Source organism: Rhipicephalus microplus, chromosome 3 (assembly GCF_043290135.1).
Source record: "Rhipicephalus microplus isolate Deutch F79 chromosome 3, USDA_Rmic, whole genome shotgun sequence".
Lineage (NCBI taxonomy): Eukaryota > Metazoa > Arthropoda > Arachnida > Ixodida > Ixodidae > Rhipicephalus > Rhipicephalus microplus.
The window spans coordinates 274,005,551-274,025,629 of NC_134702.1; the positions used below are offsets into that span (position 1 = coordinate 274,005,551).

A 20,079-nucleotide genomic window follows, 5' to 3' on the forward strand; every position below is an offset into this window, starting at 1 on the left:
CAGCTGACGGAGCTACACGTGGACACTTTCCACATCCTGTGCTCGGCCCTGACAAAGTGCAGGCACCCCAAGTGCCACCGCATCACCGGCCTAAACTGTTTCTCCGGAGTGGTTTTTTCTCACGTCGGAGATTGTGCAGCAGGTCGAGGCCCTCTGCATGGAGGAATTCACTCTCAGCGAGCATCATCACGTCCTGGGAACGCGGAGGAACCGTTAGGCGCCTGGCAGAGATGGCATCGCGTACCAGATGCTGCGAAACCGCGACGATAGCCAACTTCCTGGCATGCTCGAGGGATACAACAGCGTCTGGCGCTCTGGCGCGTTTCCGGCAACATGGAAGGAGGCGATTGTCGTTATGATTCGCAAGGAGGGCAGGCCCTCGTCCGAAGCAACCTCCTACAGGCCGGTCTCGCTTACATCGGATGCTGGGAAGGTAATGGAGGCCAAGGCTCTCAAGCTCTCGAATGGATAGCTCTGTCCCTAAACTTCCTTGCGGCCGGGCAGAGCGGCTTCCACTGCCACCGATCCGCCGCGGAAATCATTTTCGACGTTGTCACAGCCCTGGAGGATGCAAAGCTCCGGGGTCACGCCGGATACTCGGTTCTCCTCCACATCAAGAGTGCCTTCGGTATCCTGCCTCATGCGGCTGTTTTGCACGCTCTACGTGCAATGGGTGTGTGCGGCAGGCTTCTAGGGTACGTCGAGGAGTTGCTAGGTGGCAGAACCTTCCGCGTCCACATTGCTGGCGACCTAAGCATGCCTCGCCCATCCACTGCTGGTGTTCCGCAGAGCAGTATCTGACCCAAACTGTTTTACTTCCCACTCGGGTGACAAGCGGTACGTCTTCGATTCTAGATATCGTCTTGTGCTCCTCAACTATAACTGACATTACCACCAATATTTGTGAGGGAATTTCAGATCATATACTTTACGTCATTGCTCCCACGTCAATCCAACCCACCCCAATACAAACCTATTACTATAAAGCAGTACACATCTGCAGATGATGTAAATATAACTAATTATCTCGAGGAAGCCATTGTTTTGTTTGATGATAGTGATGACATCAATACATTATGGACAAAGTTCAAAGCGCACTGTCATTTCTGTATCCAGCATTTTATTCCAGATAAAGTGAAAAAAGTTGGCAGGACGAATCGGTGGATAAATAGAGAAATAAATAATGTGAAGCGCCAGTTAAAACGCTTGCGGAAACGTTCCAATGCTGCTCAAGCAGACATTTCTGTTTTACAGGCTACATTAAAGTCCAAATTAGCTGCTTCTAGGGATCACAAATTTAATGTGACACTCAATCGTTTTGTATCCGAAAGTCCCTCTATAAATTTTGGCAATTTTTATCGAATAAGGGTGGCACGAGGCTTGATCAAATCGCCAAGGGTGATCGGGTACTTACTGATCCAAGAGAAGTGGCGGAGGTGTTTAACGAGTATTTCCAAAGTGTGTTTTCAACGTCAGATCCTTTAAACTGGGCTGTTTGTGAAAATGGTGATTGTGGTGTCATTCAGTTTTCTTTGGAAGGTGTCACAGAATTGCTTTTGCAATTGGATCTGAAAAAATCGACAGGCCCTGATGATATCCCTTCCGCATTTCTCAGACGCTATGCTACACTGTTAGCAAGGTTCCTTGTAGTCATTTTGCAGAAATCCGTTTCGTCTTGTGCGATACCTGATGATTGGCGTATTGCACGTGTGGCTCCTGTGTATAAGAAGGGTAACCGTCTCAATTTTTGTAACTATCAGCCCATCTCTCTCACCTGTCATTGTTGTAAACTGCTGGAACTTATTATCGCAAAGTACCTCAATAACTTTCTTCAATCCCAAAATATTCTCACTGAGCACCAACACGGTTTTCGACGAGGTCTCTCTACTACTACACAGTTATTAACTACAATTAATAAATTTGCGAAGGCTCTAGATGCTGGTAGCCAGGTTGACGTGATATTTTTTGACCTCTCGAAGGCGTTCGACAAAGTTCCCCATAAAAAATTAATAATTAAACTGAAGTCAATTGGCGTTCCTTCAGATATAACAAATTGGGTCACATCTTACCTACTAAACCGTAAACAATACGTGGAGATTGAGGGTTCGCGCTCGCGTTTCTTAGACGTTTTTTCCGGAGTACCGCAGGGGTCCGTACTCGGTCCTGTTTTATTTAACATTTATATTAATGATTTGGCTCAAGCAATAGATACCAGCATATCAGTTAAACTGTTCGCAGACGACTGCATTGTTTTCAAAGTCATAAACTCAAACGCAGATCAACAAGTTTTAAACAGAAACATCAGCAACTTGGAAACTTGGTGTTCCGAGTGGAACATGGTAATTAATCTTGAAAAAACTGCTCACTTGTGTATCACCAAGAAAATCAACAAGTTTCACTTTAAATATGATATAAAAGGGTCACAGACTACACAAGTCGAAGAATATAAATATTTGGGTGTTACAATTACCTCAAGCCTCAACTGGAAAACCCATATAGTAAATACATGCTCTTCCGCACGTAAACAACTAGGGTTTATAAAGCACCGATTAGCTAATGTCCCCAGTTCCTTAAAGCTTGAAGCTTACAAAACAAAGGTAAGGCCTTCCTTGGAGTACGCCTCCGTAGTACGGGACCCTCACACAAAAAACAACATACAAAAGATAGAAAAAATTCAGCGCCTGGTAGCCCGTTTTATTCACAGTAGGTATAGACGCCGCGATTCCCCCTCTGCGATGTTGCAGTTGGCAAATCTTGAACCTCTTGAGGACAGACGACGAGCTGCTCGACTTAACTTACTTCGTTTAATATATTTTTCTAAACTCGAAATAAAGCAAGAAAACTACATGGTAAAGGATTCTTCCAGGCCTTCCCGTCACAAACACAGCTGTAGCATCAAGCCAATTTTCGCAAGAACTAATTTATACAAACACTCTTTTTTCCCGAAATCAATCTCTGAGTGGAATTTGTTGCCCCGAAACTCTACTCTTCTTTCCTTTTCACCATGAAATGCGCCTTGTGTTTCCTGGCTTTCACAATACTTGTTTGATTTAACAACTTGTTGTGTGCCTAAGAGTGTGGTGCTTTGCTTATGGATTGTGTTGCAGTGAGTTTACTCAGCCCTCTGGACACGAGTATAATTTGATGGTGATTGCTATATTTTTCTTACATTTCGTGTATACCAGTATCAATTTTGTTGTAACTTTGTTGTACTTTTATTTTAACTTTGAACTTGCTGTACCTTTCCTGCTTGGACCTTAAATGGTTCGCAGTATATGATAAAAAAGTATTTTGGGCCCGATGCCCTTCAATCTCGCCCTCGCGCGTATCGTGGACTGTCTACCTCGTGACTTGGAGTACACGGTGCGCGTGGCAATCGATGCGGACGGCGTCGCCTTCTTCGTGAGTGGACCCACTTTGTGCAGGAAACATGCGCGACAGAGCATCGAGCGCTCTCTCGAGGCAGTGGATGCTTTCATTTGGAGCATTGGGCTTCAGCTCTCCACTGCCAAGACCGAAGCTCTTCTCGTCCACCGTACCCTAAGGGGGCGATACGAGGTGGGCCGCCTCACGTTCTGGGGACGCGTTCTGCCGTGGCGACGATCAGTGCGATACCTCGGAATCATGCTGAATGACCGCCTGAGCTGAAAGCCAGCAGTTACCAGCCACTGGCTGAGCAATCGCAAAGTCGCAAGAGCGGCATCCTCTCTCCTTGCGCGGGGCAATGGCTGTTTGCCTGACATCGCCCTGAGGAGGTACAACGCCGTCGCCGGAGCCAGGGCCTTCTATGCCTTCTCTTTGGTCATATTGCGAGCGTCTCAATGAGAGACTTTCGAGACGTAGCATCGCGGCGGCATACGCGGTCTCTTTGGAATGCCTCGAACTTCTCCAGTGGGCATGACCTACACCAAAGCCAGCCAGTTTCCCCTCTCGCTCAGAGCCAAAGCCTGTGCTCTGCACCACGTGGAGCACATGCACATGACACGAACGGCAAGGCGCTGGTTAATAGGCTCCTGTCGCTGCCCAACACTGGCATGGGCCACAACGCGCTGGAGTACGCCGGCCTTATCTCCGGAGATAAGGCTTGGTGTGTGTGATTTTTGGAAGAGTATCATTACGACTTTGTTCCAAGGACTTTGAATTGAATACGTTTTTGAACTTTATAGTCTTTACGTGTGTTTGTTGTTCGATGCTTGTGATTGCATTGTAGCGCGTATTGTTGTTTGTGTCTGTTGTTTTGAGTGTCGCTGACTGTGTTGTGTTGTACGTTGCTTTATTGGTGACATATCGTATTCACCTATTGTCGAGTGTGCTGGAGTACGCCGGCCTTATCTCCGGAGATCCAGTCGCCGGACTCCTGCCGATTCCACCTCACTGGTATTCCCGGCTGGCCATATCAACCAGAGTTCTGGGCATACGCAGCAAGGGGCACACACCTCGGGCTGCCCTGCTACAGGAAACATGTGCCCTTATCGAGGAGCGGTACTCCGGCCACCTCCATCTATACACCGACAGCTCGGTCAAAAGGGACGGCTCGGCTGCTGCGTCCAGCATCTATTCGGTGCTCCGAGACGAGAGGAAGTACCGTCTTCCCTTCCCGGCGTCATCGACGACGGCTGAGCTCACGGCACTGAACTTAGCGGACAATCAGCAGGCCGAGCTGCTGCCGCCATCGGCCGTGGTCTTCACCGATTCTCGGGCAGTACTCCTCACCCTCGCGAAAAATGAAAATGGCCATTCGATCGCGCAGTGCCTCACGCGCAAGTTTACAGTGATTGTGCGAAGTGGGTGTGCTGTGTCGTTCCAGTTCGTGCCCTCACACGTAGAAGTGCGCGGACACGAGGCAGCCGACACGCTTGCAGAGCACGCCCACGACTCGTCCACACCCGCCACGAACTTCGTGCACAGTTACGATGTGGCGCGGCAGATTATCGCCGGCCATGTCAGGACTCTTCACCCGGACCCCCAAACAGCAGCCGGCAATCCTGTCGCACGCCTGCCGTCAACAGGAATTGGTTGGCGTGCTCGTGGTTTCTTGCTGCGCCTTCGAACTGGATGCAGCCGAACCACGCACCAACTCTTCAGACAGAGTGGAAGTGGCAGCCCTTCTTGTGTGCAGTGCCCGGTAGACGAGATGGCCGAACATATCTTGTGTCGGTGCCCAGGATACGCCGATATTCGTCGCCGTCTCTTCAACGCCTACGCGCAATTGGGACTGCCACACGTGAGCCCACAACATCTATTGTTCCCCTCGGCCAACGTTGCGACACTCCGGCGGGCGTTCCATGCGCTCCTAGACTTTTTCGGCGACGCAGATCTTATTACGCACCTCTAAAGAGACCCATTACACGCGTGTCGGAGTTTGTTTACATCGTGCTGCGCGCCACGCCGCCTCGAAGTCCGACGTAATTCGTTTACGTTCGACGCTGCGAGCTGCCTGACAAATTTTTTAGGGGCGAAGCTCTTTATAGTGGCCCCAGTTCGTCCCCCATAGCCGTCTTAGTGTGTAACAAGTATAACATTTTGACCTCCAAGGTGGTGCCGGTCAGAGATTTCTTTTGTGCGTTGTTGAACAATAAAAGATAGTGCTCAATGTACATGCTAATCACTGCTAAGGGAGAATGAGACAAGAGAATTCGGCTTTTAGTTAACCCGCACGCTGCGATTTTTTTATTGTTCAACAACGCACAGAAGAAACGAAAGGGTTGCTACGTTATGCCCGCTGGGCGTAACCTTTTAGGCTTTAGTAAGGTTTAGCGAGTGTTGGGCCGCAGTATCATGAATACAGTGAACTAGTATACACCATGAACTCGAGGTGGTTAAAAGTGGGTAGTAGACAAGAAGCGCAAGCCGTAAGAAAGTGCGCGTGTGCCACCTCTCGTTTAGTATTTGGAATGTCCGCTGGATGGCGGTGCATATATATGAGGAATATATGATGAAAAGATGTGAGATGGTGGTACTTGGAGTGTGGAATACGTGGACGAACGGACACGCAGACAGATGCATAGACGGACGCATGGATGGCTGCACGGACGGATGGGCGCATGGACGGACGCAGGAGTGAATGCATGAATGAAAGCAGGGACGGACGCACAGATGAACGTGCGGACGCACGAACTGATGCACGCACGGACGGGTGGATGAACGCACGGGCGGCCACACAGATGCACGCATGGATGGACGGCAGCAAGAACGAATGGACTGACGGAAGCTTCGCCCCACTATCCATCAATCACTGCGTGGTTATGCTGCCATTTTTTTCGTCTCCCCGCGGACGCGTTTCGCCGTCTGACCAGAGACTCTCTCTCCTTTTCTCTTGGTCGGAGAGTGCCCTAACTTCTTTCTACTGGTGGAGTGGCGTTTTTTTTTTCTTCACGGGCGCATCGCTTCGCCTCCGGCTTCTCAGCGGTCTTTCGGTACATTCCGTTTGCCGCGTTTGGTATCTTACGCGCGCGTGCGCGATGCGATCGATCGAATGCTTTTCACCACCCTTCTCATACGCCTTTACGTCTTTTGAATTCCCATTCCCTCCTTTCCTGCCCAGAACTGTGGAGGTGCCTTCCATTGAGAGAGGCAGTAATGTAACTACGCGTTTTTCTTCCTTTTCCCCTTTTCAAAGCCATTTTGTGTTACTTGAATTTAGGTTACGTGATTTTAAATGACCCGTATAGTTGCTACATGCAGTATGTAGTCGTGGGTCTGGCCATAAGAGTGGAGCTAGCCAAAGTCCCGGTGAGTTGTCGAGGAGAGAGCTGGTGTGGTTAACAGGAGGGTATATTTACTTTATATACAGGTTCAAGGTAGCGTAATCCTACAATGTTATTTGGTAGCATGCCTCGAGCGTCTCTGCTCTCGTGGTTTTTAACGTCCAAGTCTTCCCAGGATCCCTTGCAGGGGAAACAATGAAACCCAGGGAGGTCCAGCCAAATTGTCCTCTTCAATTCCACCCTCGAAATGAGAGGCTGAAACACCGCCTCCTTCCCAACTTAAGGAAAGAGGGGAGAGGCACGTCCAGTTTGTACCATGGTGAGGGAGAAAAACTGCGCAAACATTGCACCAAGTGCACGACACAGCACAGGGCGAAGATGTTGGGTTTTATGTAGAAATCAGTTTGGTAATCCGCTGCAGTCAGGAGTCGATGGCGCCACGCAAGCCGCGGTTTGTAGAAACGGTGGCATGGTGGCAGCGCTGAAAACTTGAGAACGCACTTGAACATGAACCTTAGTCACTTGGCCCATTGTCCGTGGCACTCTGACGAGCAAGGACGTACACAGATAACCACCCCTTTTAAGCTGCTTTGATTGTAAACAGCCCTTCATAAGCTGCAGTCGGGCGGGTAAGTTCAAAGAATTCTACGAGGGGAGACGTCGGCCCACAAAATTCCAAGTACGGTTAGCTTGTCGTGGTTGCTTTTGGGTGCACGTCTGGGAGCGCTGTCCAGCAGCCGTCCCACATCTAAGTGGCGCCATGCCAGTGAGGCCGATCACAACACAGTGTAGTATATCCAGAACAATCACATAGATGAGATCATAGTGACCATTTTGTTTTTAACATATGGGTTGTATTATTATTTACCTATCCGAAAAGCACGCCTTAAAAAACTTGAAATGGAAAATGGAATCTGAGCTCGAGTAAGTGCGTTGTTCTATTCAGCCTTCTTTGAACCTGTCGAGTGGCTCTTGCAATTTCCGTAGTCTCACACAACTGGGGAATATTCAACACATGTACACGCTCAAAAATAATCAGACTTTAAAAAAGTTGATTGCACTATACCTAACTGTGAAGTAACTCTAATATACGATGGAAGGGGACACACTTGCAAAAGGTGTCCTACCCAGTCTGACTACAAGAGGTGTCTGAACCAACCTCATTACCCCCGCCCCTCCCACCCCATGGTGTAACTACGTTGTTTAAGACGGGAAAATGTCGTTTGTATACCTTTTACGGGATGATACGTGGTCTCGATTGGTGGAACATTGGAAGGGCCTTTGCCCTACAGTTGGCGTAGTCACGCTGCTGATGATTTAGGCGTGATCTGAAAGTAATAGTTCTGCGATGTTGCGTGATTGTGGTCAACTATTCATAGTGTGCAGTTGAGCAGTCTGACTACCTGGTTCGAATCCACATTGTACTTCATAATCGACATTTTGGTTTGCTAAAAACAACGTATACCCTCTAATACGTATACCATGCGTTCATCGACCCCCGAGAAAAGCGGCAATGTCCATATCAGGGTACAATAACCAAGTTCATTTTTGTGATTGTTAGGCGAGCCATTTTTATGAAAAAAACTTGCTCTCATTAAGGAGTAGATGGCTCTTGCGAACATGTGAGTACCTCTCAATATGTGAGTAGATGAAGCGACAACCGATCCAATAATTGACTTGATAGCTGTTGCAGCGATGATATCTTCACCAGATGAACTATTTTTTAGTGAGCTTATGGTGGTGGTAACGTATTCGGTAATGGGTGACAAAAACAGAGAATTGGTGAGTGAGCTGTGAATATAAAATTCGGTGTGTTAAGTGTCGACCATTTCCACCACATTATTTGACAATCCTGCATTTTGAAAGTCAATGTCAAAATTGTTTGCCACCGTCTCACAGTTAAAACGAATGTTCTTTACCTGCATATGGCCATGCCCCACCGCAATCATCTATTGACTAAAGTATTTGGCTGCTTACACGCAGGTTACAGGATCGAATACCGGTTGAGGCGGCTGTATTTTCGGTGGAGGCAAAGATGCTGTATGCCTGTGTGCTCAGATTTGGGTGCACGTTATGAAACCCTAGGTGGTAAAAACTTTTGGAGTCCTCCACCACCGCATCTCTCATAATCATATAATGGTGTTGGGATCTTGAACATCACATATCAATCATTGTAAATGGCCGTATTCGCTAAATGCGATGGCAATTTAGGCACACAGCCCTTTCAGGGCCGACCTGTAGTATGCGGTCGTGTGTTGTCGTCGTCTCGTGACGTAACGCTGTATGTGTAGCGCAAGAAGTAGTAATGTTCCTCTTTTTTTATAGTGCCTTGAGAATGATCACTTTCATCAGCAGCAAAAAAAAGTTCACTAGTGTACTTCCTATAACGCATACCTTGTCACGTATAACAGTACAAAGAAAGAGGAAGCAAGAGCGAAGCCGAAAGATAAGAAAAAAATAGGATGAAGAATATAAAGATATGAGTATAGAAGCAAAATAGAAAAAAAAACGCAACAGCAAAAAAAAACTATCCTAACTGAGTTGCGTGAAAGAATTGAAGTACAAAAGGAAGACACCTGGATGCAACGCTGAGTCCAGGTGCTTTTCTTTCGTACTTCAATTTTTTCGCGCAACTCAGTTAAGATGAATTTTTAACTCGTCCAGCAGTCTTGTGCTTCTCAGGAGAAACAAAGGCTGCCGAAGTCCACACTTCCTTCAAGCTGAGCGCTATACTAATGCGAAGCCAGCTCATTTTTTTTCCAGTTCATTGTAGAAAATATCTAGGCATAGATATCTGTCTTCGCCATCTTTAGATCCTTGTTTAGTTTCTTCCCAAAACGTTTGAGCTCAATAAGGCCAGCTTGTCCGCCACGGTACTCGCCTGCTGACCGGAAAGTTGCAGGTTCGATCGAAATCATGGCGGTCGCATTTCGATGGAGGCAAAGTGGTAGAGGCCAGTGTACTGTGACATGCCAGTGCACATTGCAGAACACCAGATGATCGAAATTTCCGGAGCTCTTCACTGCAGTGTCTCTCGAAATCATATCGTGATTTGGGGCAATAAACTCCAGATAATAATAATATTAATAAGGTCAGATGGTTCTTTTGTACTCAAGAAATGCGTGTTTTTTTTATTTCATGCCGATGGGCTGGCCTAATGCATTCAATTATCGCTCTCTTGCGTTTCTTTGAAACGATGATACTTAGAATTTCGAAGGACGATGCTTATAACTTTCAAGCATATTCTTACGCATATTTAGGCAGACATCTTTCATGTATCATTCGTGTGTTGTTGCGTTACTATGGCCAGTATGCCGGAAAAACTATGGTGGACAGCTATTCTCAAACCAAACTGGTCTACCGTTATCCCTCAGTAGCTTTGGCAATATTATATAGCCAATATTGAAACAATATGGTTCTACTGCGCAACAAGATTACCGTAGTTACTGAATACGCTTGGGAGACTACAAAGATTACACAATTTAGAAAACAAATGATGAATTTAAATAAATAAACGTAATTGTATCTCGAATGTAGTAATTATATTTATAGTATTTAGGGCATTTAGAGTACTTATTTGGTTCCACTGATTGATTGATTTGTGGGGTCTAACGTCCCAAAACCACCTTATGATTATGAGAGACGCCGAAGTGAAGGGCTCCGGAAACTTCCACCACCTGGGGCTCTTTAACGTCCACCCATATCTGAGTACACGGGCCTACAACATTTCCGCCTCCATCGCAAATGCAGCCGCCACAGCCGGGATTTGATCCCGTGACCTGCGGGTCAGCAGCCGAGTACCTTCGCCAATATATATAGCCCACCGTGGCGGGGACATTTGGTTCCGTACAGTGTTTCTATGTTCCATGTATTTGAATATATTTGAAATATAGAACGGTGCCTATAAGCGTGCATTTTATATTTCTTCATAAGCAACATGTGGGCTCGAGTTTTCGCCCTTTATGTCAACATTTTCTGTAGTACTTCTCGCTCTCTGGTTGTTTGTATATATATTGTATATTTTCCAAGTATTTTGACTTGTCATACCTGCCTGAAGGGCCTCACGACGAATTGAAGTCGGGAGATGGACACTTTTTTTTTCTCCCTTTTGTGACCGTATTGTGGAACGCGCAAACGAATTAATTACAAGAAATGAAGCTGACTAGTTGTTCCGCTATGTTAACCTTATTTTACTCATGCGGCTAGAAATAATGCGGTGTTTCATGATTTTTAGTAACGTAACAGACAATGGGGCACTTTCAGCGGAGCGTTTATGATTTATGAGCGTTTATGAGCCATCGTGGTACCGGAGAAAAAAGACCGATTGGCTCACACGGTTCACGGGCAGAGCTATCAAAGTCGCCCCAGTATAGGATGAAAAATGGGAAAGGTTAGCCGGAATGACGATAGTTATAGCGTGAGAACAAAACGACGACAGAGAGACAAGAAGGTCTCTGTGTCGTCGTTTTGTTCTCGCGCTAAAACTATCGTCATGCCATACCAACTAGCCCAAGCTAGCCGGAAGTGCGTCTTCCAAGAAGCAGGCCAAGTGCGACATTCTGAGTGTAAGTCGTTGTTGGCATGCACGTGTGCTTTTGAGAAAGCCGCAGGGACCTCACCACCGGACTGACCGAGACATGGTTGCGGCACGCAGACGAGACTATCCTCCCCCGCTATACGTAATTTCCGAGTGTTGTTAGGATGGCGGCATGCCTCGCTGTCGCATGGTCACCTAGTCAGCGCACAAGGCTTGACGGTGTACTCCCCGCTCTTAGGAAGGCTTCTACGAAGCAACGTTTAGTGAGGGAGCTGACAGAGCTTGAACGTGAGAACAGCTACCGACGGAGGTCGGTCTGGAATAAGAGAGAGTGTGACACGAGAAGAACCTATTCCTTCGCGTGTTATATATGGTAACATGCTCGTTTCCAATTCAGTACCTGCTATGAAAGCGTTTTTGCGATTGGTTGTGGCGATGCGAGCCCACACGTGTGATTGGCTTGTGTGAAGACCCTTTGTTCAACCGAGCGTTTAAAAGTAGGTGTTTGAATGTGAACCCGGCCAGACACCTGAGTGCTGCAATAAAGCGCCTCTTCGCCGGACTACGGCTCTTGCTTCGCACTGCCACCGAGCAGTCGAATCATTGAGGGGCACCAATTCCTAATCTGAACACCTTCCCTCGTTAGCTAGTGTAGAAGCTATCCGAGCAGTAGAAAATAACTATTGAGAAAATACCATCAATAAAACGAATATAAATAAACACAAAATTGACAAGCTAGCCTGATAAAAATACAACTTTAGGGTGCGAGGCAATTTGTGGCTTTCCTATTGAAAAGATGTCATCACAGACTAAAATGTAGGACACTTTCGGAGAGACAATCGACTACTGACAGCAAACACCGACGGCATTTTGAAGGTCCTGGCTCCGGGCCTAACATGTTATGCAGCGTTCACTGATCGAGGCGAAGCTTGTATATTTGTCCTTGAAACACTTTTTTCTCATCATGGTAAACGGGTCATTCAATTGTTTGTACTACACTGCCACTATGCTACTAAAGTTACTAAGTTTATTGAGCGGAGCGTGAAGTTGTAACGAATTCGTTTCGCTGTCATTTCGCAGTCAGTCCAACCGCTTCTCGGCAAGACGCGCTCAACTAGAACGCGAAATCTATGCAGTTCCCCGAACTCTCTCGGAACACTGAAACCGCGCGTGGGAGGTTATGTGGCGAAAGTTACAGACGGCGGCTTTTTCAAACATCTTTACAGCAAGTGGCACCCAGAAGTTTTCAGGTCAGAGTGCAAGTTTGTAAAGAGGTTTGGTACACAAGGTGTGGACATGTCCGCGTCAGTACGATAAGTTAGCACGTTCGATGGCTGGCTTACGCAGTTATCTGCACTCCTTTTGATGAGAAAGACTTCGCTCATTCCCTGGGTTTGTTTTCAGTGCACCGAACTCTAATCAACGTATTCATCATGCAGTGGACAGTAAAATTGACAGCAAAAAAAGGAAAAGTTTTTTGGCCTTACCAATGCTACCCAGATAAATTGAGGCCTGCACACTGCTTCTGCCGTGGCCTCTAACGTCACTCCACTTGGACAAGTGTGTTTCGCTGCACAGACGTGTCTACGCTTGCTCTCGTCACTCCAAAGACAGATTGCCAAGCCTGACAAATTTTTTCATCGTGTGCTGGTGTGGTTGTTCTTGCTTTTTTGTGTCCTTGAACTGTAACGTGGATATGTGACGCGCTTTGTGCACTGTATACTCGCAACCTGTACGGCTGAAAATCTGAAAGGTTATGCGATGCCTGCGTATCGAATTGTCGCGGCAAAGGAAACAAAATTGCGAGTATTCTCTTTTCCTCAAAACAACCGAAGAATGAAATGGGAGCGTGTTGTTCTTTAATCTCATGCGAATATTCGTTTTGTTCGTGACCCGAAAGTACTGTGTCCATACTGCATATTTTTAAGTCGTTCTAATGGCACCATCTCAACCATGTTTCGTTCTTGCTCTAAAATAAAGGGGACGTGTGTACTTATGACTTTTTAGCGTAAGCAATAAAATAATAAGCGCGCATGGCAGTACGTTTTAAGAACAGAAGTTTTTCTTTCAGGGTTGGTAAACATTTGTCAGTGGCCATTAGCGCAGCGGAATTCTTGTATGACGTGAGTTTACTTGGTTGAGTAAAATGCAAGAAATACTACTGCATTGCCTAGTGCATTGGTTTTGTGCATCGTATTTCCACTTTATTGCGGTATTATAATTTTGCACCGGTCTTGCAAGCACCGTGGCGTAATATGTTTCATGTAAATTCAAATGCGTGTAGACACTTGCGTAAAGCGCTTTCTTAAAGCGTTTTCAGGTGTGTGAGCTCTACTTCAAGCTAGAATAAATAAAATTTACTACCAAATATACCAATCCAATAACCACAAGTGCAGTAGAAACGCCCGCGGGGGCTACATGATTTAGTCCAGTCTCAGTAATAAAATTGTAATAAGTGTTGCAGCGCAAGCACGCAAGCCTTTATTACAATATGATTTAACCAACTAGGTCAAATAGCCGTTCTTCTTCTGCGCAGTAATAACATTTTTGCCAGGCCCTAGGTTATATGAGCGACTACGCACAGCTGTGAAAGGGGCCAGAGTAAAAAAAGAAGGGCCGTTGTGTCGGTCACAAGATAAGTTTGTGAAACGAAAGATTTTGTTTTCGGTTGCAATATTCTTCACTCTAATATTGTGCTGAATAACATACTTGTGGCAGCGGCACACACCCTCCTTAATACGTGCGTATCTATGAAGACAAATGTTTGAAATCTGCAGAAACTGAGTATACCGAATCTGTCTGGTGCAAGATCTTTTTTGGAAATATTTCCATAGCCTTTGGTGTCGTTTACAGCTCACCATATTCGAGCTCAGATCTACTGCTCACTTCAACACCCTTTATGCACGAGGGCTTCTTATCTACTTCCAACTTGATATGCCAAGGTCATTTGAACACTCCAGGAGTTTTATCGTCATCTATTTAGCTCCCAGGCTATGACGTGGACACCAGCGAAGTTTTTTTAAGTATTCGCTATATTTTCGACTAAAACTGATTGTTCAAACTAAAACACGAGCAGATGCTGTTTTATATTTAGTTTTTGTTGATACCTGCCTCTTAGACAATGGTTATGAAAGCGTAGTTTCTGATGCAAGCTCAAAGCACAATGCCGTTATAGTATCTATTTCGATTCCTGTGCGTAACCCCAGGTAGTCGAAATTTCAGGAGCCCTCCACTACGGTGTGTCTCATAATTATGTGGTGGTTTTGGGACGTTTAACCCCACATATCCATCAATTCCTGCGTGTAGCAACCATCTTGTCTTTTCTACATTCCCCAATTTTTTTACGAGCCAACAACGCATCTGTTCTTGATAATCTATGCGGTTCATTTGGTGATTTCGAACGCCTCAACAAAAGTGAGAATCTGAATTCATTGGTGACTTTTTTTAAAAGATTGTGGCAACTGATATCGAGCGTTTTGTCCCGATAAAGACTAGAAAGAAAAACCTCCTGCTGCGCTGGATATCGCGTTGTATATTTCACCTGTCGCGTCCTGTTGCTAGACTGAAGCGTCTAAAAAGAAATGGCGATACTCTTAGAATACAGGGGTTTAGCCTTGCCAAAGAAGACCTTCGAAGCAAAAGTAACTCTTCTAAACACTTTTATTTCAAAGTTATGTAGCAAGTTTAATGAAAAGCAAGCCTAAAAAAATCTGGGTTTCTATTTCACCCACCTCAGCTGCCATGAATAGATGTATTATAAATAACGGCCCCTGTAGTGACACTTTAACTATTTTGTGCGGGTACAATGAATCCTTCAGTCCGTATTCACAACTGACAACTTAGATCTCCTTAGTCTTTATCATGGCTCAGATAACTCAGTGATAATTCCATGTCCCTCAACGGTGTTATGAATTTAATTTTAAATTTAGGAAATAAGAAATCTCTTGGTCTTAATCACATTGCTAATACTTTTATTCTTAAATATTACGAATAGACTAGTCGCTATTTGACCGTAATTATTCCAAAGTTCTTATGCATCTCAAATGGTCCTTCGTTACGGAAAATAGCCAAACTCCTTCATATTCATAAATCTAGCAGTAAGCAGTAATCTTTAAACTACCACCTAATTTCATTAACGTCTCAATCGCCTAAACGTTCAGAAGACATCATCTTTAGGCGTATTGTGGAGTTTTCCGAATATAATAACATCCTTAGTAATGCTCAGCATGGTTTTCGTCAAGGCTATAGCAAATAACTCAACTTGTGGAATTCTCGCATGACATTTCGCACACTCTAGACTCCGGCTACCAGATTGATGCAATTTTTTTCTCTCTTCAAAGACATTTGACACTGTTACCCATTCTAAACTTCTGCACAAATTTTATGCTAATCTCAACAATTACTCGTTGGTTGATTGGATTGCTAGTCTTTTAAACAAACGTTTTCAGTATGTTTCTATCAGTTCCTCAAATTCGTCCGTTGTGAATGTGGCATCAGGTGTCCCCCAGTGCTCAATCGTGGGACCGCCTATGTTCTTACAGTACATAAATAATTTGACTACACATGTTCCTGCCAAAATCCGCCTTTACAGTGACGATTGTGTGCTTTATAGTGTTAATAATACCAATGATGGACAAATTTTACCTAATGATTATTTTTGCACAATGTTGTAGATGGTACCACACATGGCAAGTGAACACAAATTTTGTTAAAGCAATCACTCTTTCTTTCTGCAAATGCACCTTTGTTTCTTATTTCGATTATTAGTTCAATGGCTTCTCTCTGACACGTGTGTTCGACAATAAGTACCTATAGGCCTCATCTTAAGAGCCAAAATGTCTTGATCTAAACATATCGAATTCACTTGCAATAAATGTTCAAAGAAACTGGGTTATCCATATTGCGCATGAAAGATGCTCCACGCGGAACAAAATTGCTCACTTATGAAGCACTCATCCATCCCATCCTAGAATATGGCTGCCCCGTAAGGAATCCTTATAAAGTATCCGACATCAACACTTTAGTATCTGTCCGAAAGAAAGACATCTGTTACATTTTACGACGTTACGACTGGAACTTCTCACCCTCCTCTCAGCTTGCTACTTTATGGCTACAAACTCTGTCGGAGTGACGTGATCTTGAATGCCTAAAGTTGCAACATATTCCTGTCAATACCTCTCGCTACACATTACCTAACGAATATTTGTCTTCCTATAAACTGAAACCCACGAGAATCAGGCACAGACTCAATCTGACACCAATACATCCACGTACTAATATATTTAAATTCACCTTCTTTCCGCACACTATAGAAAAATGGAATAGTTTTCCTGGGTCAACCAGAACATTGCCTTTAGATGAATTCTTGAACGAATGAATGTATTGAGTCATGATTTGCTTATAAAGAGTGTTATACTGTTTTTTTAATATAGTGTGGCAATGCCTTGCTGTTTTAATTCTTAGGTTGAAAAAACCCACTCCTGCGATAGTCAAAATTGGGCTGCAGTATGTAAAAATAAATAAATAATCACATAAATGAGCAGGATCAGTTTCTCTGCAAGTTCTACATTGTGTGTGTGTGTGCGCGCGTGCGTAATAAGTAACACCTAACCTACTGCTTTATCTCTCGAACTATCCAGCACGCAAGTGTAGACGGAGAAAGTCGTGTGTCGCTCACTCGACGTTCGTCACGTAGGGACTGCGCAATGTACACTCGCCATGTTCTCACGGCAAGCGATCATGCGCCCACGAGAAGGTGCGTACGTGACTCCGTCGAGGTTGCGTACGTGATCCACATGTGGCGAGTACCGTGTTGCGTCGTCACGCGGTTGCGACAGGAGACATAAGATCGCCCAGCACAAACTACCGCCGCTCACGCTTCTCTTTTTCAACTCGCCGGGGTGTGTGAAACACTTAATGTTCATGTTATATACCTTTGATTGCAATAAAGTCACTTTCTTTTGTCCGGTAGCAGGCAAGTTCAAGGCTTCTGCGAGGCTATCTAGGCGGAGCACCAGGCTAAAGTGTTAAAAAAACAAAAAAAAAGGTCGGGGGATTTGAGAATAAGAAATTTCAAGGATAAGATTAAACTTGCCTCTCATTACTGGTTCTTGGAGAAGAACTTCGTGTGAACGCTTGTCACTAGATTAAATTAGGATAAGTATAAACTTGCCCCCCATTACTGGTTCTTGCAAAATAACTTCGTGTCAACGCTTGTCCCTAGAGAATTAGAAAAAACACCCAACTTTGCTTATTCAAGAGCCATTTTGCTGTGTACACTGAGAGAAAAAAAATTGTCCTTTACCCATTTTTGAGAGTCCTGGCTCACCGAGTATGAAGAGGCACGTCTACTCAGGCGGCCAATATAACTCTCTTCGGAGAGCTATGTGACCTACAAGAGAGTTAACGTTCATCTTTAAAGAGACATTATTGATGAAAACAAACAGACAATGGTGTCAAGAGAATTACAGGGGGTGGTAATAAATGTAACTGTAATGTAATTCTGAAGAAAGCAAAGTGGTCGAAAGGACAAAATGTGATCGGCAATATCCAAACCACTGACCTTCTAATAACGCGCCCGATGCTCTACCACTGAGATAGGGTGGCGGCCGTCCATCCATCTATTTTATAGGATATATATGACTTCCACCGTTGGTTACGCGCCAGCCGCATCTCTCGACGGCCACCGGTTCGGATCCTGCCCGTGGGAAATCATTTAGTCGTCCACTTTGCTTTCTTCACATTTACAACATATATACATCTCATACAACCCTGTAAAGTTCTCTTGACATCATTGCCTGTTAGTGCTCAATATTATTATGTCTGAAAAAAAAACGACCTATTAAGTTTACACTTCTTTTCTTTCTGAAGACAGTCATATCCTCTTCAGGCCCTACGCACTTTCAGTGCAGAATTATTCTTTGCAGAATTTGGATATTCTTGCCACTATTAGAGCCAGCATTTCTATCGCAATCACACTCTAGATCTTGAGGTATGGTCCGGTCTACACTACGCGAAGCACACAGCTGCAGAAGCATCGGTTTCTTGCTTTGAAACATGCTGAAATTCTTGCCTTAACGCTTCACTGACAACGTCCAACGAAGTCCTTATTTACTCAACAATTACGCAGTTATATGTTTTAATTGTTGTTTCAGTCTCCTTAGGAATTTTTATTTATTTATTTATTTAAAAATACTGCCAATCCCTTGTCGAGATTTTCGCAGAAAGGACATCGGGAAAACACACAATAAAAGCACACAATAAAAACATCCGTAAGTTATACATCGTTTAGGATACGCGTTACATTGATGCTACCAAGTTCTCACAATTTCTAACAATCAAATTCAAACAAATTCTAACCAAATTCTAACAACAAAGCTCTAACAGTAATTGTATTATATCCAAATGATTACAGTGTGGAAGAGTCAAAATAACACAGTCTAAAACAATGGACTGGTTTATGGATTATGGCCTAAGAGTGTGGTGCTTTGCTTATGAATTGTGTTGCAGTGGGTGTTCTCAGCCCTCTGGAAACGAGTATAATTTAATGGTGATTGCTATGTTTTTCTTACATTTCGCGTATACCAGTATCAATTTTGTTGTAACTTTGTTGTACTTTTATTTTACCTTTGAACTTGCTGTACCTTTCCTGCTTGGACTTTAAATGGTTCGCAGTATATGATAAATAAAATAAATAAATAAATAAATAAATAAATATTCTCCCACGTCATGTAACCTTAATTGCGAATATTGCGAATATTTTTGTTGTCACAAGCCCTTTTGTTCAAATATTCATTATAATGAACACTCTATCTCAATATGTGTTTTGGCGTGCGTATATTTGCAATGGTCACTCTTAACGATGACGATAGTTATAGCGCGAGAACAAAACGACGACATAACTCGCGCTATAACTATCGTCATGCCATACCAACTAGCCCAAGCTGCCACACTTCTAAGTCACTCTTAAGCTATAGATATTAAGCTTGCTGGCGTAAACACGCGTTTTGGAGACAATATTACCAGCGATGACCGCTTGGGTCTCTAAAAACCTGACGCTGAGGCTGCTCTTTACCTCATATTCAGGGTCAAAAAACAGGTGTGATGCCGCATTAGGTTTCGAGACTCTCCCGGAACCCGAGAATAGCTGAAGGTCAAGGTGCCTCCTCATGCGTAGGAGTGTTCGAGTAACCCAGAAGAGCTTGTATATCTTGTAACTTCTTTGATATGCCGAACGTCGTGGTGTTTTCAACGAAGCTCCGGTGCAGCTCCCTCATGAATGAAATCTGCGCGAAACTGCTACAAACAGTTTCACAACAAAGAATGCTTTTTCATGAGCAAATGTGACATTTTGGTAAATGCGAGTTTTATTCATTTCCTGCACTTTAGGACCCTGTGTGCAGTACAATGCACACAATGATGTGCGAAAGCTCTTCACTTTATAGGTAACATTTTTTGCTTGTGAGTATGTGAGTGCATTCCAATATTGCGTTTAGATCTCATCTGTACGCTATGCGTACGCTACGAGTGGGATACTGATACGGAGTTGCTAAAGCGCGTTACCAACAGTGTTAATAAAAAAACCTTTTACGGCTTAAACAACTTCTCGTTGACTGCCGCCATTATTAGCAGTATAAGCTTTTGTGTTCGACTGCAAGAATCATTTTGAACATGTTTGTACCTTTACTCGCTCTGGTATTCGCATATTCGCCCCATGTAATAGCGACAACGGCGACCTGGCTACACAGCAACGCTTACGTTTCCGAATTTACACCATCCGGATAGCAATACGAAATGACCGATCTTGTGGTAAAGGTGGTGGTGTCGCTCTTCTTC

General features: G+C 44.5%; 1 protein-coding gene across 1 annotated transcript; it reads left to right on the forward strand.

Moving 5' to 3' along the window:
- Positions 1-333: 333 nt before the first annotated feature.
- Positions 334-801, forward strand: LOC142803209 (uncharacterized). Its single transcript, XM_075888304.1, has one exon. The coding sequence runs from the start codon at positions 334-336 to the stop codon at positions 799-801; it is 468 nt and encodes a 155-aa protein (XP_075744419.1).
- The last annotated feature ends 19,278 nt before the right edge of the window (positions 802-20,079 follow it).

What these genes read in the sequence shown, in the direction of transcription:
- LOC142803209 (XM_075888304.1), top strand. Translation starts at nt 334, where the DNA reads ATGGAAGGAGGCGATTGTCGTTATGATTCGCAAGGAGGGCAGGCCCTC.